At 37.1% G+C, this 23,955-nt stretch overlaps 1 protein-coding gene across 1 annotated transcript in view; it reads left to right on the top strand.

Annotated features, from left to right (window-relative positions):
* Positions 1-1,814: 1,814 nt before the first annotated feature.
* The window catches only part of LOC145986993 (uncharacterized), a 42,977-nt gene continuing 20,836 nt past the window's right edge, over positions 1,815-23,955 (top strand). Inside the window, exons 1-7 of the mRNA XM_083121459.1 lie at positions 1,815-1,941; positions 2,952-3,231; positions 3,775-3,919; positions 5,284-5,454; positions 13,870-13,917; positions 14,636-14,707; positions 23,509-23,734. Of these exons, the coding sequence (XP_082977585.1) occupies positions 1,815-1,941; positions 2,952-3,231; positions 3,775-3,919; positions 5,284-5,454; positions 13,870-13,917; positions 14,636-14,707; positions 23,509-23,734 (1,069 nt within the window). The remainder of the gene's footprint in view (positions 1,942-2,951; positions 3,232-3,774; positions 3,920-5,283; positions 5,455-13,869; positions 13,918-14,635; positions 14,708-23,508; positions 23,735-23,955) is intronic.

The raw sequence follows: 23,955 nt of genomic DNA, 5'->3' as shown, positions 1-23,955 counted from the left end.
TTGTCCATTTGAAGTAATTGTATAATTTCATTTTTGGTAGCAAGTTCCAGTTGTAAGTTCTCGAGCTTCCTTTTTACTTTGTCACATTCCGGGCAGACAGGCATTTGTTTTTTTCACTTTCACTATCACTTCCGCGGTTTAGACAATTTTGTTTAGTTTGTAAAAACTTTCCGGTATCTGCTTATTGTTTAGAATAATTTTATATTGTAAGCCTTCTTACCTTACGAGTGTGTCTTTTTTTTTTTTTTGAACTCACCAACGGACGACTACACGGGTGCCGCCATGATAGGATTATAACAAAATCACGGACCGAAGCTCCTTTTTTCCGAAGTTTCTTGAAAAACTGTTACTTGGGGTGGGACGAAAATACTTATATTACCCACCGGGTATCTTTGGAAACACAAAATGAAGCTTGAAAAGTTCTACTTATCTGATTTTCCTTTCCTAAACTGGATAAATCCGAGAGGTCAATACACTAGTCAAATAGCAAAGACGCCATTTTTTTTTTTTTTTTTTTTTTGACATGGGTCTGGGTCATTCCTATTGTCAGAGCATAGCTTTTCTTTGTTTATCTGTAATAGAAACTAGGTTGTGCAAGAATTCAAATTTTCTTCTCGCTTGCCTTGTTTCTACGTCTGTATATGTGATCACAACATTCTTTTGTTTACGGAAAAGTGAATCTGCTGTGCTACATTTTGATTCCTATTTAATGGCAAGCTTTAAGACAATATTATCTCAAGTTGCTGCATTTCGTCTTGGAAATTGGGCTCATTTGATATGGAATAATGAAAGTTCCAATAGAACTTAAAGTTGGCCATTTCATGTTGTGAACATGCTTAATGGAACAGTTTATTTCCTTTGGTCATGTGAACTATAATATTCCCATGGATTAATACTCAATTTACCTTCACAAATTATATATTTTGATTTGTTATTTCGGGAATCTAACTAAAGCTCATATTACATGAAATTAGTTTTATCTTGGTCACACCCATGGTTTAATTTATTGAAATTATCATTCAACGCAAAATTTCTATGTACCCACAACGTTACAGCATTGCCCTAGATTGAATTTTTGCATTGTACAAAATATGATGTAACTTTTAGGATCATGCTCCTAATGACATCCCCATTGATAAAATATGCAATTAGATTCACAAAACAATATGAAATGCCTGTGTTTTCCATGAAGTGCACATCTTTTTGCAAAATATTTGCCACATCTCACATGCACATAACATGGCAATTGAGGTTGTGTGTTTGCCTTGCATTTTTGCGTATCACTGTTGTCTGTTACATCCTTGTTTTAAAGAAATTCATGCAAACTATGTACACACACACATTCTTCTGTTCTCATTTATCACACAGAACAGTCTGAAACATTTTTCCCACCACTGTTTTGTACCACAATTATAGCATTTTTAAATCTTATTTCTCAATAAAACATTGCCACCCCACACCCCCATCACCCTTACGTCCTTTCCATGACAACAGACTGTATAGGCTGGACCTCTTTCCATAACAAGCACATTATACAGAGATGAAATTCCGGTAGTTCTATGTAATGCCACAGCACACTAAGAAAGGAGGCTCTGGAACATGAAAACACAGCCAGTACATGGGATTTGTTTTCTGCATTGTATCCTTTCATCAGTTTTGTCTAGTCTAATATCCCTATTGTTTCGGTGAGCCAAAACTGACAAATTTACTTTTAAATTCAAGTATACCAACAGAAATTAGTTACTGTCCTATGAAATGTTCCTTCTTGATCTGTAGCTGAACGAGCTGCTAATGCGTGGCAATACCATTTCAAAATGCCAAATTACATCCTTCCGTGTGTCAATTTAAAATTTTGCAGACAACCTTGTGGAGGGAGTGGCATCAGTCTACTTCAGACAATACCTAGTTCCTTCTCTATTCCCTTGATTTCTGATGTACTAGGTTCGTTCAAGGTTGACCAGATTTCTATTGCGAGGGGAAATAATGGAAAGTCCTACAAGCACCATACTAAGCTGGTTTTTCAAGTATTTCCACAGAGCATCCAACCACAGTTGTCGTTCCCTGAATCCTTGGGCGTAGAAGGAAGTTGACTGCTGTCTTAACCACTGCAGGACATCTTTTGTGTCAGTGCTTCATCGTTCTTCAATTTCTACCCTCTTGTTTGCCTTTCCAAGGAGCTCAAGGAAAACTGATAATCTAATCACTGAGGGCTAAGTCCGGAGTGTACGAACATAACATCAAAACCTCCCAGTGCATTTCAGTGAGCGTTGTTGCATTCAAATTGACTGTGTGGGGCTGTGCATTGTCATGATGAAGAATGACATTTTCAGATAACATTCTCAGTATTTTTGTGAATTGCATTCCATATGTCATCCTTGATCAATGTGCAGTAGTACTGGGCATTAATTCTGACCCTTACTCCAAAAAAATCCATATGAATAACATCTTGTTTGTACCAAACATGTCCATGAGGTTCATTCATCAGCAATTATCATTCTTTGCCAAACTACTGCAGTTCTTTTCCTTTTTACATTACTGATGCTATCTATATAGCAATCTTTAAATTTTTTAAAAAGTGTCTATTGAAACTCCAAATTAGCCCTCCTTTATAAGGAGAAACCATTTATTTCGGCAGGAAGTGAAGCAATTGCAACCATCCTCATTCATTTAGGATGTGATTTTTTATGTAAATTTTCACCCCCTTCCAAAATTGTGTTGATGTATGTGTGTGTTGTCAACAGTGTGGGCACTCAGATTTAAAGGAACACAAGCATATAAGTTCTCGGACGAAAGTAAGCAACCTGCTACGTAAAAGAAAAGTACTTTAGAAGATCTGATTCTTTAAATCGATCGCTCAAAATTTTTTAATTCAATTTTCAATACTATTAATTCTGAATTTAGTAGGTACTTAGGGCAGCAGCTTAATTGCTTATTTGCTGTTTTCCTTTAAGAACCTGAAGCCAAGAAGGTAGCAGCAGTGAATGACCCTTGTGGTGCTCAATTGGCTGCGTTAAGGCAGCAGCAACAACAGCAACAGCAGCAGCAGCAACAACAACAGTCACAGTCACAAGGTGCAACAACGCCGCAACCAACGCAAAACCAACAGACACCACCACAGGCTGTGCAGGCTGCCCAACCTCGTGTACCGGGTGCAGCAGTCCCACATGCCGGCCTTGGTGGTGTCCAGTCAGAAGACATTCAGGTCCCGGACAAGATGGTTGGCTTGAGTGAGTATGCAAATGAATTTTTTTTTTAATCCTCTCCAATTTCAGGGTAGCTTTGCAATTTCTGCCTTGTTTTTTTTTTTTTTTCAAAGAAAAGGACAAGTGATTAGTACCTGATAATTTGAGCACCGTTGTTTGTTGTCCAAATTTGTTAGCTCAAATCGTGGCTTCATAAAAGGAATATATGCTGTTCTATACATAAGATTGGTTTGATTTACATGCTTGACAGATCTGTTAGTAGTTTTCCTCTTATTTTTGTTACTTTTGAATATGAAAAGTATTACTGCTGTTTAATTAGCTGCACAGGCTGTTTTTCTTTAACTCTGGATGAGCATATGAAGACCAAAATATTATAACTTCCAGCACACTTAAGAAATTCCCTGTTGAATTTCTTGTGAATATACAGAGCAGATGTTCCATTCATATACCATAAACTCGTCAAACAAAAGGTAAATTTTGGTATTTCCTCAAACTGTCGATCTTAATGTGGCTTTTTCTACTTCTCATAGTGCTAAGAATGTTAACTCACTCATAAATACTAATATTTCAGTTGTGCTCGGGAGCTTATAATGAATATTGTACATCAACGGAGTAGAACGGAAGGTCCAGGAGGAGGTGGCGGCGGTGGCGGAGGAGGAGGAGGAGGAATGTCTGATATGGGAGGAATGGGCAATCATGCTCAGGTAAGCACACTGGTAAGTTGTAGCATTCCTCTGGGATAAGATGTCTGCTGTATGTTATTTAATTTTAGTACGTAAGATAAGTGTTTGTCAAAGGGCGTCCCTTTTATGATTTCTTGCTGCTGTATGACCAATAATTTATGCATATGTTTTTGGTGATAATCATTAATACTATCATTACTCGGATATTTCTTGAAAATAGAGATGGGATGGATTGGCACTTTATCTCTCTTCTGTCATCGGTAACATTGCTAATAATTTTATCTGCCAGATATATCTTGTACATCGCCTATAACTGCGAAATTCTAATTTTAAAATTATTATGGATATAAAGGTTTTTGAAAGTAAAAGGGACAAACTTTGGCAAGCCTTTATAGATTATATTTAGCACATTAAAAAAATATTACATTTATCCTTAATTCAGTACAAATAAGACCAGAAAAAAGTTTTCTCAGGTTTACCAGCAATCTTCAGTTTTCATCTATAATTGATATGACATGGAAAGTACACATCTAACCAGGATCAAATTATTTTCGAAAAGGCTACTCCTAGTGTGTCCCATTTGAGCTGCACGAAATTTGCTGTCCGCCATTGGATCAAGTTGAATTGAAAGGTCTGGGCAATTTTGAAAAGATATCCTCCAAAATCGCAAGAGGTCAATGTGTGGGGCCCTATTGCCACATCCGCTAAATGTTCCTTCATGGCACAGTACAATATGGACAGGCAACTTTGTACTACCTTTCAACATAATGAAGCTAATACTTATTCACGTGTGTACATGCTAGAGGACACACTCTCCGAATGCTGAATTTTTCATTATCTTGTTTTCTGTTTCCTGGTAGACCGAATAGCAGGTAGTGCCTAATAGTGTCTTCAAACCTGTAAGTACAGTTTCATGAGCTGAACGTACACATGTAACCTCTAAAAATATGAGAGGGTGTTTTATTTCACCTCATTTCTTGCTCAAAATTTTCTTTTACACTTCATGTATATCAACACTTTTTAATATGAATGTCCACATAACAGCATAAGATAATTTGAAAAGTATGAAAAACGTTTGTGCTTCAAAGTCTTTTGTCGTTTAACGTCCTCTTCTGTCCAATGTTTTGAACTTGTTTTCCACATTCTTCCTCAGGAGCCCCGGGTGTTATTGGGCTACTTTAATTCCTGGAACCTGGAAATAGGTCCAAATAAGTATGTATGTACATCCTTAGATTAGGTTTAGAATTCTGATGGACAGATTACATTAGGCACAGTTCATTACACTCTCGCAACAGAGAACAGGAACAATTATGAAGTCACCATCTTCCAAAGAACATCATTTTTTTTTTATTTAGCCATGAATCAAAAAGGATTTTAATTGTTTTGTCCTCACCCAGGTTGAAATTATGGTACCAGGACCCAAAGTTGGACTGATAATTGGCAAAGGAGGTGAAACAATAAAGACTCTTCAAGAGAAGTCTGGTGCAAAAATGGTCGTGATCCAGGATGGTCCACAGCAAGAACAAGAGAAACCTCTGAGAATTAGTGGAGATCTTCAAAAAGTAGAGGTAAGGATACACCATGTGATTCTTTAATGATCGGTCTAGTATGGTTGACATCATATTTTAGTCTCGTTGTTCAACTGTGCGTAAGCCGGTATTCCCACTAACCTGCATTGTCAATTAAAGGCTGTACACTTATGGATATGGAACTTTTTACAAGTTGAACAGTGATTTGCGACTAAAGTGTTAAAAATATGCTTTATGTAGTAACTAGGGCTAATGTCTTATTTCCACTTAACCTTTTGACGCCCAAGCCCTTTTTCAATAGTAAGCCTCGGTTGCCCAAGCCGATTTTGAGCAAAATGCAGAGTTTCAATTAAATGAGTGTAGTTCGGAAGCTAATTGCACTAGAGAGATGAGTGATATACCGTTGTACGCGCAATGAACCAGAGATTCAGACTATATGAAATTTTTGCAAATTCGGCGTATATGTGGCGGGGGGGGAGGGGGCTAACTCTCAAAACGACCTGGACTCAGCGTCTCGATCGAGACGCTTGGGCACCTAAAGGTTAAACTTATCACAGAATTATATGTGGGGGAAGGGGGTAGGATACATTGTCTTCAGCCTGTAAATTGTAACAATTCAAAATACTTAAAAATTTAATAAATTATCATTTTCTGGGGAAAGAAACTTGAGATAGCAAATTATTATACTGAAATGAAGTACACGCTTACCTGTGAAACTGTTGGAATTACATGATAGAAATCTACCAGCTTTGGTTGGGAATAGTCCTAGTTTCACATACTTCCAATGTATTACAAGTTCCATGTCTTCCCACAACGATGTTAGAAAAATAATGAAAAATATGAAATTTGCAGTTTCCATAACATTGACACACTATGGAAGTGTTGCAGGACATTTCTCTGGACCAAGATTCTCAGATTTGGGGAAAGTATTAGCCTATGTTGGTGTCACTTTCGGATCCTAATACTCGGCCTTCTAAAATTAAATTAAATTCTACATAGTTTTTCGGAATTAATTCTATGAAGTATTGTGTGGCATTTTTTTTTTAACTTGGAAAAGTGTTTACAGATATCAGTGGTTAAATTTTAAGTAATACATCACCATTGGCTCAGACTTAATTTTAAATTTCTTCACCCCGGTCCCTTGAGAAACGTAAAATTAAGGTGTAAACAGAGTTGGGGTAAGTGAAAACACTACAGAATTATCTGGAAATTTGATATATCTAAGAAAATGTTTTTACATAAAAAGCAGGAACTCTGTTATAGTTGTTAAACTGATAGGATGTGTTAGATAAGTACACTGCCCTCCAGAAATTAAGCAACAACAAGAAAATGCGAGATAAAAGAGAAAACAGTTGGAGAAAAGAGAAGAAGAGTGGTGGGCACGCTGAAAGAAAGCAACGAATGCGTTAGGGAAAACAGGTGAGTCATAAATTGCGATCATCGTGCCCTCGCACGGATTTCTGGCGTACCAGGTATTGGAGTCGAAGACGCGCGTTCACGGAAGAGGTGTGTGTCTCTATCTGGAGAGTGCAGAGGTGAATCAAGTGTGCGGAAAGGGTCGAATATGGCAACCAGGCATCATTTGGCTGATGCGTGGCGTGCCATCGGTAGACTAGAAGCAGGGCAGCGTCAGGACGAAGTGGCCAGATGGCTCAATGTCGATCGTTCAGTTGTCAGTAGGTTATGGAACAAGTTCCAGAGAACGCAAAATGCATCGCGGAGTTTCAGTGGAGGTCGACCGCGTGTGACATCGGTCAGGGATGACCGATATATCCGTTTGACAAGTCGGCGTAACAGGTCCGCAACAGCTACCCAAGTGCGTGCAGCGGCTATTGCTGCCACAGGACGGCCTATGTCAACGAGTACAGTACGCAGACGGCTACGCGAGGGTGGGTTGTATGCCAGGAGACCAGTGTTGTGTATACCACTCACCCAGCGTCAGAAGACAGCCCGCTTACGTTGGGCACGAGAACATGTGAACTGGACACTGGACCAGTGGCAGTCCGTTCTCTTCACTGATGAGTCCAGATTCTCACTGGACAGTGATTCGCGACGCCGATTGGTCTGGAGAGAGGCAGGAACTCGTTTCCATCCCTCCAATATTGTTGAAAGGGACAGATATGGTGGTGGAGGTGTGCTTGTATGGGGTGGCATTTCTATTGGTGGACGTACTGACCTCTATATCCTCCCACGTGGCACCATGACAGGTCAGCGCTATAGGGATGAGGTCCTTGCACGTTATGTGGAACTATTCGCACGAGAACGAGGTCCGGGCTTCATTCTGCAGGACGATAATGCCCGTCCCCATAGGGCAGGACTAGTCGATCGGTTCTTGGACGAACACCATATTCAACGCATGGTGTGGCCATCCCATTCCCCGGACCCTAACCCCATTGAACACATGTGGGATGCTCTGGGGAGACGTCTCGCTGGTCTTGTGCCCCCTCCACAAACACTCCAAGACCTTCAACTGTCTCTCTCCCAACAATGGACTCTCATACCCAATGAGTTGGTGGACAACCTTATTGGCAGCATGCGGCGGCGTTGTGAGGCGTGCATTGCTGCGCGCGGTGATCATATCCCTTATTAGTGTCAGATAATGGTCACTTTCCGTCTCCAACGTTTACCACCTGTGATGCTCCATGCGTACATTTCATTTCTTTTGCCCACGAGTGTACCTTGTTTTGTGTTTCTTCTGTTCTGTAAGGCGTGGGACACTTGTTTCTTTCGTTACAAATAAAATATGTACACCCTCCGGCCTTGTTGTTGATTCTATTGGATGATCACCATTTGTTGCTTAATTTATGGAGAGCAGTGTATTATAACTTGTACCAATAAAGCTGCAGGTCTACTTATAATAGCGCATTTTGTTTATCAGTTCTTGAGGTCTGAACCAATGCAAATTCTAATCAATGCTTATGACTAGGGCCCAGGACTTGGTTATAACATATTTTTTATTTGGCATCAGATCGTGTACTGGGACGAGATCTTTACATATCTGATGAAAATCATCTGAAGTAGACCAACTTGATAAAGCATATTTTTACATATTTTACCAATTTTGCTTCTTTACAAATTTCTTCAATTTTCTCGTAATAAGACATATTTCTGTATAATTTCGTAATTATCTTGCATATACTGTTGTTTTATAATTTAATTTTTCTTCATATATTTAGCGCAACTGATAGTTCATATTATTGATGCTAGGATAAGGAAATGACGAATGAAGAATTTAAAAGCAGTTGCAGTCTTCTTTTACCAACTGAAAATAGAACAATAATACCCCCTTTTTTATCCCGCTGACAATTAATATTCATTGAAACATTATTGAGGGAAGATGTTATCTCATTGTTAGGGGCATGCATATTTCGTTTTTAATGAAAAAACTAAATTTAAAAAAAAACATTGTAGTGTTAATTTTTCATGTTTTTGAAAGGTGTGAGATGCATTTTGTGACCATATTTTGTCACGAAATAATGCGAAATGAACTGCAAAAAGCGAAATTAACTCTTAAACACGAAATTCAGGGTTTATTCACCGACGCGACACCTTCTGAAGTCTGAAATAAACTTAATACTCTGGTAACTACATAAATGTGATATTAGAAGTGAAATGTTAATTCTGTGGAATAAGTGTAGTTTTTAAATCAAATTTAGGATTATATTCACAATTTTAAAACCAATGTGTCTTTTTATATACCACTTTTCATCCATTTTTTCACCGCTATAACACCGATATTTTATTTTATTTACTGCTTTTGAACCCGAAATTGACTCCGTTTTTGTACCGATATTTTGCTTTTTTATTTACCAAAAATATGTGCCTCTACTCATTGTTGTGCAGGATTCTGGCTTCATTTAATACTCCACCCCCAGCCTAGTCTATCTTCCCTGGAAGATACTGAATCCCATGTTATGAGAAATTCAAAAGTACTGTAGTGCATATTTTTGGATTTACTAGGAATATTTCTACCTTTTTCTGACATATTTTTCAATTTTTGACATAATTACATATATATTTTACAGTTTTATAGAACATAACGTTCCGGGCCCTACTTATGGCCGTACTCTTGCAGATGTTGCTTATGTCACTTGACTTGACTTACTTGACTTAATTCCTTTTGCTCCATCAGGAGCATAGGGCTTCAGTGAAACGCCTCCATTTGGCTCTGTGTCGTGCCAACTCCTTGACCTCTCTCCATGTTTTTCCTTTCTCGGCTGCTTCTTCTTCTACTGTTCTCTTCCATGTCTTCTTCGGACGTCCTATTTTCCGGGTTCCTTGGGGGTTCCAGTCTAAGGCTGCTTTCTCTATTGCTCCAGCTGGTTTTCTTAAGGTGTGTCCTAACCAACTCCATTTTCTTCTTTTTATTTGGGTTGCAATTGGCTGTTGTTTAGTTTCTCTCCATAATTCTTCATTTGATATTATTTCTGGCCATTTTATATTGAGGATACGCCTGAGACAGCGATTAATAAATGTTTGTATCCTTTTCGTGTTAGCTTGTGTGGTTTTCCATGTTTCACAAGCATACAGTAAAACTGACTTTACATTTGTATTGAAAATCCTTATTTTTGTCTTTCTAGAAATATTGCAGGTTTTCCAAATGGGATACAGTTGTATAAATGCCACATTGGCTTTCTTGATTCTATTTTGTATGTCTTCATCTGAACCTCCTTCTTTTGTTATGACACTTCCTAAGTATGTAAATGACTCTACTTGTTCAACCAGCTCATGACAAACATTCAATTTTTCTTTTCCTCTTGTATTGACTCTCATTTCTTTAGTCTTGTTCACATTAATAGTGAGTCCTGCTATCTTTGCTTCTTCCTGTAGTCTTTTTAGTTTCTCCTTCATGTCGCCAAGTCTTTGATATAATGAGCAGATGTCGTCCGCAAAATCTAGATCTTCTAGTCTATCTTTGAATCCCCATTGTATTCCTCTTTTCCTGCAACCCATCGTTTTCTTCATAACTGCATCTAGTACTAGCAGAAATATTGTCGGAGATAGAATGCAGCCCTGTCTCACTCCATTTGTAACATCTATGTATTCTGTAAGCTGCCCTTCATGTAGGATTTTGCACCTAAAACCTTCGTACATATCTTTCATTAGGTTTAATACCTTCGTTGGAATGCCATATTCTGCTAGTGTCTGCCACATGACTCTTCTATTTAGTGAGTCAAAAGCCTTTTCAAAATCGATGAACGTAAGATATAAGGTGGCTTGCCATTCATTGTTTTGTTCCAGAATTATTCTTAGAGTATTTATTAAATCGACACAACTACGTTGTCTGCGGAAACCAGCTTGTTCTTTCCTCAATCTTGATTCTACAACATCCTTCACTCTATTTAAGATTATTCTCGATAGTATCTTGCTTGGTATACTTAGCAAAGTAATTCCCCTCCAGTTTTTACAGTTAGTTGTATCTCCCTTTTTTGGCAGCTTTACTATTAAACCTTCTCTCCATTCTAATGGAACTTTTTCTTCATTCCATATTTTCTCTAACATAGGTTGTAAGAGATCAATGGAAGTTTCCACATTAGCTTTAATTAGTTCCGGATTTATGTTATCCATTCCAGGAGCCTTGCCATTCTTCATTTGCTTTATTGCTAGCCTAACTTCTGCTCTAGTTGGGGGCCCTAATTTAATTTTGGTATCTTTTCTATTTCCTTCTGTTCTTGTTCGATTACAGGTTTCTTCTTCTCTTTTCCCATCTCTATTCAATATGTCTGAAAAATATTCTCTCCATCTTTCCATTTGTTGTTCTTGGGTTAGCAATAGATTACCATTTCTGTCTCTCACCGGTTTACTCTTCCTGAATGTTTTTCTGGATAATTTCTTAGTTATGTCATACAACTGTTTTAAGTCACCTCTCTTTTCTGCCTCTTCTGCATTTTGTGCTAAGTCCTCTACCCATTTCCTCTTATCTCTCCTCACACATTTCTTCACCTTTTTATCTATTTCCGAGTACTCTGTTTGGACTGCTGCTTTCTGTAGTCTTGTTCTGCTTTGGTTTATTTTTTGTTTTGCTTCTTTCCTATTTCTTATTACTTCCCAAGTGTCTTCAGACATCCAGTCTTTTTGTAGTTGATTTCTAATTCCAAGTACCTTCTCTCCAGTTTCTAAGTAGATTTTCTTCACATTTTCCCAATTTGTTTCAATATCTGGTTCATGCTGTGTACTTTCCGAGAGAGCTTGTAATCTATTATTTATTTCTAATTTAAATTCCTTTTGTTTTTCTTTCTCTGTCAATCTTTGAACATTAATTTTCTTTTTTCTTCCTTCGAACTTCTTGGATGTTGACATTATTTTTAACTTAAATTTGGCTACCACAAGATGATGGTCGCTGGCTACATCTGCTCCTCTTTTATTTCTTACATCCATTAGCGATCTCCTAAACTTCCTGCTTATTGTTATATGGTCTATTTGGTTTTCTGTAATGCTATCTGGTGAAACCCAAGTAATTTTGTGACAGTTTTTATGAGGGAAGATTGTTCCTCCATTGTTCCTTATGCCAACACTTCAGTATTATAGAAATATACGGTGAGTCACATAATTATTCGGACAGATAAGATTTCTGAATATTTACTGACGTAGTCGTGATATAAGACGATGATAAATGTTTAATATTTATTTAACAAACAAAACACAATATGAGCACACTGTTAATTATCTTCAATTATGTTTAATATAATATATTAGTAAAATATTTTCATTAAACAAAACAAACATTGTTTGTGGGTTAAACAAAATTATTCGGACACATGGAAGGAGAGACAGGAAAACACGCTTGAAAAGCAACGAACAGAAATGTCAGTATCTGGTAGGCATCCCTTTCAATTTTAATACCTCGGATAAACGATTTGGCATACTTTCTACCAATTTTCAGGTGTACACTGGCGATATGTTGGCCCATTCATGTTGAAGTCTCTCCTTGAGGTCTGCCTTCGAGGTTATAGGTGTTTTCCTCACTTCTTTTTCCAACTTACACCAGAGGTGCTCAATGACGTTCAAGTCTGGAGACTGCGGTGGAGGATGGAGCACTTTTGGGCAGTTGTACAATAACCATTCTTGTACTACGCGGGAAGTGTGCTTCGGGTCATTATCTTGATAAAACATAAAGTTACAAAGAATGCCCATCATTTCAGCACTAGTCTTTAGATTTGACTTCAGAATGTCAAGGTAAAGGTACCTGTCCATTGTCTGTTCGATGAAAGCCAATTTACCAACACCTTGGGCCGACATGCAGCCCCAAACCATTATGTGACCACCCCCGTGCTTCACTGTTGCTTGCAAATTTTTCCCTCGGAGCTCCTCATTTGGTTTACGCCACACTGTTACCCTCCCATCTGACTCACAAATATTGAATTTACTCTCGTCAGTGAAAATTACCCGATTCCACCATGTCTGATCCTTTCCTAAGTGTTCCTTTGCGAACACCAGTCTTTTTGTCCTGTTTGGCTTACTTACAAATGGCTTTCTCCTGGCTACACGGCCATGATAGTTTGCCCTTCTGAGCACTCTTCGTATAGTTTCAGGATGACTATGCTTTCTACACTCCTCATCTATCTCAGCACACACCAATGGAGCACTCATCTTTGTTTTTTTTTTTAATTTTCCTCAAGATTACTGTCTCTTCTCTGGGGGAAAAAATTCTTGGTCTCCCTGTATGACCATGGGACTCGATCCTGTCTTCATCTTTAAATCGCTTAATAATATCTGCAACTGTACTTTTTTCATTTTCAACATTGAGGCAATTGTACGGTAAGTTTTACCCTTAGCGTGGTGCCATATCACTAACTGACGTTGTTCAAATGAACTTTCCTTTCCTCTTCGACCTATTTCTACATAGAAAATGTTCTTATATCACAACTTTGTTAAACAAAACGCGATCGTAATTGCTACAGAAACCTACAGGAAACCAGAGTTAATATATATGAACAGAGTATGAATCAATTCGTAAATCGAAATTGTCACTGTATCGCAAATTTACGTTAACATTTACTATGTGTCCAAATAATTTTGTGGCACTATTTTTGCAACGGTAGGGATTCATCCTTCGTTATATTGTTGCTGATGTTCGTTTTTTAACCTTTTATCGACCAACATGACATTTTTTAAACGAAAATCAACTTCAACGCTGTACACAGATTTCACTCCCTTCCCGCTCATAAACGTTAGAAATTTACTGTGTGTCTGAATAATTATGTGACTCACTGTATACTTAACATGAAGAACATGAAATATTAAAATAAGAGTATTACTAGATGGTCAACTAATCCTGACTGAGCTTTGCTAATTTACATATTTCTTCTGTGCATTTGTGGGTGTAACATACATGTAGTGTTTGCAGAATGGGCTTAGTTTAGTGTTTTTTCCTGCATTTAATGCTAAACCTGGCCTTGCCTTGAATTACCAGAATTCATGAATAATTTTTGTTTTTATTTTTTCCTCTTCCAGTATGCAAAACAGCTTGTGTATGACCTGATAGCAGAGAAAGAAATGCAGGTAAATATTCACTTCAGCACTATTTATTTCGCCTTGTAATGCCTGATGAAAAAGGTATGACTTCTGTTAAAAGTTTTATGTATTGCTTGATTTACCAGCTAGGAATTTTACAGATTATAGAAGTTCGTCACCTATTTTTTTAGTCATTTTTTGTGCACTGCTTGCCTTTGGCATTTTTATGAAACATACTTATGATGTGACATTAAGAATGTATTTTAATGTTATTGAAAGAGCATAAAAAATCACTTGTATAGTAGATCCAGGCCTATTTGTCAATAAATGGATTAGTTCATATTGTTGAAAGGTGTGCCTGGAGGACGTGTATTTTGGGTGCTATGCAGTTATTCTTGTAGGGTAGTTGAAGTACACTTATTTTCACATCCAGATTGTTATAATTTGAATAGGTATAAAGGTTACTTGTATGCTAAGGAAATTTGTGGTTAAATTGTTGCTCTGAAGAATGTAGCTTTATTGCTTAATACTTGTATCATGTGCTATTTTTAAGAATGATGAATAACATGCTTGCTTTGTCTATTTGGTTAGCTGCATAAGTAGGAGCAACTTGCATAATTTTTTAAAAAAATTAGGGTGTTGTCCCCAAGTGTGTTACGTAGTGGGAACTGTAGTTATGGTTCCCAACTATCCCTTCTCCAATACCTGCATTGGATGTTGGGAGCATGGTTTGCTTTTGTCCTTTGATAGTTTCGTTTCTCATCAGGCCTTTACCCGTGGTCAACGTGGGCCAAACCAAGGATTCAGTGAATACGGAGGTGGTCCCGATTCAGCAGAGGTAGGGGTTATAAGTATTGTTCAGTAATTGCAGCCGTTTCATGTTTTACATTGTTTCTCGGTAATGCAAATCTCCTTACATGCCAGAGTTTCGCACAAGTTTTCTGATGCTGAAGGAAGTTTGTTTTTGTTTTGAAAATTGATTTCCTTCCCATTGAAATTGTGTATTAGCATGTTCAGGCATCTGAAGGAGTGTTGTCTGTGGTGCAGTTTAATGTTCTGGCATTCATTTTGTGCAACACTCCATTCTGCATGTTTATATTCTCTAATTGTATAATTTATTTATTATCTAAGGAAACCCGTGCATGTACATTCAGAAGTTTTTGACTTAGGATTATTATGTGACTATTGATAGGTGCGTGCATGAAGTTAAGGATGCAATGCAACATTCAATTGATTGCCCGTAAACCCTGACAGAGGTTTTTTTTACATATGTATGTATAGCATGTAGAGATGACCAAACACAAAATTTTGTGATAATTTTCTATCCCGAAATTTGATATTTTCATATTCAGATTATACAATTATCTGAAATACCTGAATGTATTGATTCTCTGGACAGTTTGTTATTTATCTGTTTTGGGGCTCTTCGCATATTGTCATATTAATTCTACTGTATAGATTCTCTCAAAGTCCTCTTCTAATCTATCTGTTTATTCATTTTATGGATTCTCAGCAGATTTTTTAAATGTTTACCTTTTTTTTTAAACTAAAACAGATCTATATCTACATTACTAAGGTCAGTGTAAATGCAGTTTTCCACCGTAACAAAAATGTAAAAGGGTTACAGTTAAGAATGTAACATTGTTTGATGTCCTGATCCTTTACATGGTAATTATTTTCTTAATTCCAGACCATTCTTCCCAGAATAACTTGCTGAACTTGAAAAAGTAAATAGCCATTTGCAGACACAGGTTATCTCAATACTTTGATATCAGGATATCTGATATCCAGATAGCTGTATTATCCAAATTATCTGTTGCATCCAAAATGGATATCAGATATTTTGAAATCTGGATTTTCTATAAACAAGAATCCTCTTGGATAATTTCTTAAGCTCAACAATTTTCAAATACAGTAGATTCTTGATCATATATTTTTAAATCACCTAGAAAACCTTCAAAACTTTTGAGGAAATCAACCTATGGGCGTAACAGCCAAGTTCGGATATATTGAAAATATACCCAGATGCCTGGAAACTTAAAAATCCAGTTGTTTTTGTTTTTTTTGGCCAAGATTAAGAAATGGAAAGAAATTTGCACTTTTTCTTGAACCAGCTTCTTAATGGAAGATATTCTACACAAAAATGTTAAAACGTGGTTGAAATGCCACCAAAAGATCTGCAAGTCTAAAATTGTCTAAATTACCTGTAGAAACCCAGGAATTTAGTTTTGTCAAAATAAGTAGGAAACCCTGTTAAGACCTTAACATATGGAAGGTTTTGTTGTATTGACACCATTAGGGAGTAAGGGGAATGTAAAATGGAGAATCCATGTGAATATTTATTGAATGCAACAAATAAGCTATTTCACAACTTCCTCCTTTTTACTTGTTATATTAGTGATATCAGTTTATTTTAAGAAATAGTGTAAGATGTTTTATTTTAAGTGGAATGCTACTTTGCATAAAAGTAACCCTTCCCTCAACATGAAAATACAGTAAATACATGCATGTCATAACTGCAGTTTTATTAGTTCCCATTTTCATTTTGGACTTTTTTTTTGTCAGTCACATGGTCCGAGTGCAATAGTTCATTTAGAATGTGATTGTGAGATGTATGTTTGTACACACACACACTTAACATGCTGTATATGTAAACACGTTAACGGTGAATAAAAGTTGAATGTACGTAAGAGTAGTTTTGTCATTTTGCATTGTTTTATGTATTCATATGGAGCTGCCTCTGGGGCAGTTCTGATCTGAGTATGCGAGTGCCCTCCGTAAATTTCATCTTAATCATTCATTCTCGTTATTCTAGTTAGCCAAAAGTTGCTTAAAAGCAATGCTAAACATGGCAGGAATGCACCTTGTACCCTTTGAACTCTCCAATAATAAACGTTTGGGTGTATTCTCACATTGTGTTTGTCAAAAACAAATGTGTGTCCCCAGAATGTTTTCGTGTATGTGCACATCTCGATGTACATCTGTGAGTTTACTCCTGAAGAACTGAAAGAGGCTCATTCATACCAGAGATTGGGATACCATGGTAGCTTGGGTACCAATTAGCCTGAGCATAAGTGGACTTCAAAGTAGGACTCCTGAAGGTGTTATGTCCCTAAAGTAAGCAATATTTCATAATGATACCTTTAAAATGGAGAAATCATGCCATCTTTGTCTTTGAAAGACATGCACCATTTAAAATATTTTGTTTGTATTTTTTTTAAATTTTACAAACAAATCTCAATGATTTGCAATTACAGTGGAAGACTGATTTTTCCAGATTTTAAATTTCTCCACATTGTTTTACTTTCAAGGTCCCAAAAAAAGGTGACATTTTAAAAAAAACTTCCTTATATATTACATGTTCCTACATGCTAAGTTCTTTAGTGTGTCCCCTGAAAAACACAAGGTTGCCCTGTAGTAGGATAGCAATTTGTACTTGTACATGTAAGATTTTTTTCTTTTCATTTAAAGATTAAGATTACTATTTTCAGATTTACATGTTTGTCTTGTTAGCAGTAGCATGTTAAAATGTGATATACAGTGGAACCTCAATTTTTAAGTTTTTCAAGGGACCAAGCTGGGAAATCAAAATGCAGGGAAATGTAAAATCAAGGAAAGTTTTAAAACATTTTGTTATGTTGGGGAGTTTGAAACCGGAAACGTAAAATTGGGGTTCCACTATATATATATATACACATTGGAACTTTGAATTTATGTTCCCAGATTTTACATTTTCATGCATTATACATTCAACCTTGATGGTCCCAACATGCAAAATGTTATATAATTTTTCTGCATTTCAAGTTTTTCCACCCTGGTCCCCTGAAAAATGTAAAATCGATGTTCCACTCTATTAGGTATTGCTATTCTTCCAAATAATATGTGGTAGAGTACTCTACCAGATTATTATATTTTCTTGTTATGCAATTTTTAAATGTCAACTAATGCATACCCATGCCAAACAAAGTGCTTATGTGCAGAAAGATTTTTTTTTTTACTATAACATGTCTGCTATTTGCTCTGGTGATGGACAACTACATATAACCAGTTTCATCAAAACTTTAAAAATTATTATTATAGTGGTGTTTTGCTGGGCTTTTGTGTGTAGAGCTATGGGTTAATCACTATCATCTACGAATAGACTTAAAATAGGTGGTGTAGCATTTCATTTGTCATAGTCTATTGATAGCACATTTTCTAATTAGTTCTTTTTTTGAGGTGAAATGTTTGGATCTCCTACAAAGTTCGCTCACAAAGGTCTGTTACTAACATTCCACTGACTGCTTCTGTAGTGCTTTTCAAAACACAGGCATCATTGGCATCTTGTAACACTGCATGATCTGTAGGAGACTGGACCACTGCTTTCATGCCACTGATCTGAAACTCATCATATCTCCCGAGTGCATTGTAATCCGAAACAAACTCTTTTAACACCACTGGAATTGCCCATCAGCATTATTTCTCTGCCTTGTGACTGTAGTTGGGCAAAAAGAGAAAAAGAGGGGCTTACAGAAACCCAAATCGGACACAAATAACCACCTATGGATCAAAAGAACCACTCATACTAAACTCCTTTTATATATATTTATACAGCACCATACTTACGTGTGTATAATGCGCACCCTGCTTTTGGATAGGGAAAAGCAACAATTATCCCATATATAATGCGCAGTACAATTCAGGTTCAAGAATGGCTTCCTTAGTTTTAGGTTGTAAATCTGTTGCTATACCGATGAAGAGCAATGGACATCATACCTATTCAAGGAGTCACCTGTTTCTATGTGGACCAAGATTAGAATATACTCTTGTGCATACAATGAGCCGCCAACTCATGCTCCCCCCCTCTCCCTCCACTGTGTTTAGCACCCCAAGACTCACTTCTGGAACCACATTGTTTATTGGGTAGTAGAAGAAAGAAAGATCAAAATTATGTTATGGATTTGCAATGGTCAGGAAGTTATTTTCTATTTGTCATCCAATAAATACCATTGTGATACACATCCTGCATGACGCGAGGTGCGTGCACAAAATCCGCCAAAATTGCACCGCTTTTCTCGGTGTTACAAAACATGGTCGTTACAATGTGAAAAATCATGGGAAATGGCCAGACTTGAATGGTTTTTAAAATTATAATTAATTGCTCAAGAAACCAAACCTGGTAATTTGTATTTGCACCTGTTAATATATACATGTTATATGCAGTGACATAGTGAAAACATGTGTAATTCCATGGGGCTGTCCAAATTCACAGTTTTTGGGCGCAAACATTTTGGAAATAAGTGCGCATTATACATGAGTAAATATGGTAAATAAATTTCCTTTTTTACCCTACCCCTTGCCCCTTTCATCATCCCTTAATATTTGGATTGTGGAAAGGGAATAACTAAAAAAAAAAGCATTCAGTAACAATTGGCTATTCCCTAACTAGTTTGCCCCACCTTACCCATAAATGAACATGCTTTGTTAAATAACATGAAAAGATGTTATCTGTATTAATAATGTGTTGCTTTTGTGTGATAAGGTTCCTGTCCCACGGCCAGCGGTGGGTGTTGTCATTGGAAAGGGTGGTGACATGATTAAGAAGATACAGACTGAGACAGGAGCGTGGGTGCAGTTCCAGCAAGATTGTGACAATGGCCCTGGGGGACAGGAGGTGTCTCTTAACAGGGCAGCCAGACCAAATAGAACAGGCTAGGAGACGGATTGAAGACCTCATCGACAGTGTGTTGGTAAGCAGTTACACACCTCCTGTAACCATTGCGAATGAAAGCAGATGGTCTTCATTCTTGGGAGGGCAACAGTAGTGTCGGGGAGACCTTATTGTGTGTGCCACAAATTCAGAATTCGCATGACAAAAAAGAAAAGGAAATAAAGTGAGACATGCTTGTTGCCTCGGATGACACGATGGCTTCGAAATTTTGCTTCATGCCCAAAAGTCAGTGGAATGTTTCAGAGCTTTTTCATTTTGTTTCAGTATTGTCATCTGGAATCCAGAATGTCTGCCAATGATTATGGGAATGTGGTGAGGCAATCCCTGAAATTTGATGTGGACGTACCTGAGGGAAGGGGGTAAACTTTTAGTTTGCCACATTACCAGTTTCTTTTCGTCTTTCTCCCTCCTTGCACAAAGATGGTTGTCTTCAACTCCACAGTTTAAGTGGTGCTGATATTTCAGTCTGAAATGTGTAGCCAGAAACAAAGTGAAGAATGGATTTTGGATCATGCTTCTGGTAAAGTGCTTCTGAGAATGGAAGGTAAGACAGTGGCTACTACTTCATTCCTGTAAGCGTGCAAAACTGTTTTTGATCATTATCTTATAGTGTTAAAGCTAGAATTAGCACTATAGTTATATTCTCCTATAACAACATATGTTAAGTAATAGACAATTACTAAAGCAAGCAAGCATGTCATTCGTTATTATTGAAATAGCACATGATAGAGAGGTCGTAAAATATCATATAAATGCTTATTCTGAAGATCCAGGTAATGGAATAGTGGCATAAGTCTGTGATATTATATATAATAAACTCTAGTTATAGAAACTGAAGCTCTAGTAGTGTGTGGGCGCATGCACATGCATGTGTATGGCACAGAGGGGTGTGATATAATATGTTGGGAGTAAATTGAGTAAATAGATATACACATTATGATGTATCTTAGTATACATGTTATAGATTTTTTTTTTTAGTCCTTAAGTTAAAATAATGTAGGCTACTAATGTACCTGTGATTTATATCTAGTAAATAATTTTGCAGTGAAATACAGTGTTGAAGCAAAAGTAATCACATGGTAAATACATCATTACCACTATGTGATTATTTGATCAGCTTGGTTGTATTAAAGACTTCTTGAAACTGATGCATGCCAGCTTTCAGTATTAAAATAATAATTTATTAACTTAAGGAGATTACAATTGAAGCAAACTGTATAAATCAGGGATTTTTGTTTTCTTCATTATTGTTGTAACAATTACAAAGTTTTTCTGTTGTGTGCTGTACCACAAAGCTGTTTTTTTAACAATGGTTGCAAAAGTAGAGCTTTATCATTAATATACCGGTTGAAAATATAAAATGAAACAATTTAAAAAAAGTATGCACTAAACTGATTTCCTCTTTTTTATCTTTATACATGTGAAAAATGTGATTTAGGCAAGAATGCCTAACCTGTGAAAGCCTCTTGGTAAAAAATGAGTAATGATGTATGCAGTTCTAGCTTTCTTAAGAGATAATGTGACATAAGATCATGATTGCAACATTGTCTTTATTGCAATAAATGCATTTGCACAAACATTGAACACAACTTTTAAATTATCTTGGAAAAAATTCAGGTGGGCATTGTTTGTTGTATATGTATTTCTTCACAACCTTCTTAGGCCTTGGAGAGAAGCGGTGTGGAAGGACTAATTTCTTCATCTCCGGATCATAAAGATATGCCCAAATTTCATAAGGTCACCAGATCAGGAGAGAACTTTTCATGATTGGCTACAAGCTCGTCCAACAGATTAGAGCAGATATTCACTCTTATCCACTTTATTTTGGGTGTCGACTGGTACCAACTTTGCAAACACTTTACAATCTTCTGTCACCTTCTGCATCTCATTGAGACCACAGTCCAGTTGTGCACAAAGCTCTAGAATTCACATGACACTTATCTTCTCCCCTGGCTTATTCATGGCTTCCATTATCCTTCTGTTAATGTTTGTACAAAAACATCCTCTGCACCTTGTGAGATGCTGTACTAAACTTGTCTAGTCTAGTGTGCACTGTAATACTGGGTAAATTACAAGAGTGCTATTTGGAAATCAAACTTTCCGAGAGGCATGAAATAAGGAAAACATATATTTGTTATACATGAAAGTTGCACATGTGAACTATTTTACAACATAATTGCCATCTAAATTCATCAGGCATTTGTCAGTGAACGCACTTTCTTCTGTATACCCTCGTTGCCACCAGGGAATCTGCCATTCTCAAACACCATCCATCAGCTCCTAATTTTGGTACCCATCTTGCACAAAACTTGATAACCCAGCCTCACAGGCTGTCTCATAGAGGGGGTTGCCCAATTTCAGGAAATTCTTGACACTTTGTGTACTGTATATTGTGAAGTGGCAGTATTCGTAAACCATGTTATCCACTCATTCAAGGTCATCCAGCACAACAGACTGTCTTCCTTGTCCTCCTTAATCACACACATGAGTTCTTCCCTCTTGAAATTTCCGGCACCATTTCCTGACACAACCTTCACTCATGACTTTCTCTCCATGCATGACACTCATTCTACAAATGATTTCAAGCTTCCAGCTGCGCTATGGGCTTGCACCTGCAAAACCATATTACATCATTAACCTCGCGGGAGCATCTATTGTACCAGCAATGGTTTTCTGCCCACTACACACCAAGCCTAAAAACACTGTAACCAACCACTTGACATGCCGTGAGTCAACACGTGACAGCTTATTTCTGTTCATGCACCTTCATCAGACATTTTTACAATATTATAACTGCAACATTCATGAAACTAAGAATAAATGTCTGATGGAGGAAGTATGTGTTCTTCCGAAAGGTTGTAAAATTTTGGGTTTATAACCTTGTACGAACCATAAACTACAGGAGAAATAATTCTACAATACAAGCAACAGCAATACGTATATGAACGTATTTTTCGGCCGATTTTCCTGGGAAAAGGGTCATTACTTGGAGAGGGTCGTTATATTCGGGGACGTAGAATCGAGACTTGACTGTAATTGACATTCATAGATTATCGGTTTTTTTGTTTTTGCAGGATGACAGGAGTCCTAGATCTGCAAAGTTACTTTGATAATCTTTAGATACTTCTTAGAGAAAAAAAACAATTAAAATCTTGCGTTGTTGCTTCGAAGGACATTTCCGAAATGAGTTTGTTGAATGTAGTAACAATATTTGACATTCCAGTATGTCATATCTTTATATGCATATAAATTAGGGATTGGACGGATTAATTGGTATGGGCCGATATAGGCATATCGGTGTATCAATTTATCGATAAATTACCGATTATTTTACCGATCCGATATATCGATTATTATCTGATAATTTAGTGCAAAATTTTGCCATTTTGTTGTAATTTTTATGGATAATATCCATGCCCTACTTTCCAAAAAAGTAAATGTCTAAATATGCAATTTATCTTGCACTGCAGTCACCTTGAAACACACACTTATCAAAGAGGTCAGTGAACCTTTCAGGTTCTTCAGGGACAATTTCTAATTTTATATCGGATCGGTAGAATATCGGTATCGGTAAATTTTATATCTGTACTTTACCGGTATCTGCCAAAATTTCATATCGACCCATCCCTAATATAAATAAACAAAAAAGAGAAAACTATTTGTATATTTGCCATGTGGTTCTTGTTTTGTTCCAAACCAGCCATCCTGAAATGGTTAAATTTGTTTGAATGTAACCCTGAACCTAAATAGAAATCACTCCATGGTCCTCTATGTTGGTGCCATTTTCTTGCTTCGGCATGGGGTCAAAAACACATGTAAAGTTGTCTGGCTGTTATCACAAATTGGATGTTTTTGTAAAATTTTCCCAGAGACATGTACAATATTTGCGAATTATGTTCACTAATAACTGTTAACGATATTCTTTCCAGCGCAGGGACAATGAGATGGGAAGAGGACGAGGTCGAGGTGGCCCTCCACCACCTTTTGATAGAATGGGTCGCGGAGGACCAGGGGGCGAGTATGGTCCCGGACCAGGAGGGCCCGGTGGTTGGGACAGAAGACCAGGAGGAATGCAGCCACCCAACCAAATGGGTGACAAGCAAGAAGTTACTTTCACTGAACCTGCAGCCAAGTGTGGAATAATAATTGGTAGAGGTGTGTAGATACAAATATTTAAAATATGCTGTTGCCTATTTCATACATGTTTGCAAAACATCAAAAAATACAGTATTTCAGAGAGGCTTATGATTGGTTCTGAACCTTTGGCCATTTTTGTGCATTCTTATGATTGGTTCTGAACCTTTGACCATTTTTGTGCATTAATGCCAATGTATAGAACTGAAAAAATTGTACTGTTATCATTTCTGGTCCCATTG

This window comes from Lepisma saccharinum, chromosome 1 (assembly GCF_977018435.1).
Source record: "Lepisma saccharinum chromosome 1, izLepSacc3.1, whole genome shotgun sequence".
In the NCBI taxonomy this organism is placed as follows: Eukaryota; Metazoa; Arthropoda; class Insecta; order Zygentoma; family Lepismatidae; genus Lepisma; species Lepisma saccharinum.
The sequence above is the reverse complement of the archived record's forward strand: the minus strand, read 5'-3'. Positions and strand labels throughout refer to the sequence as shown.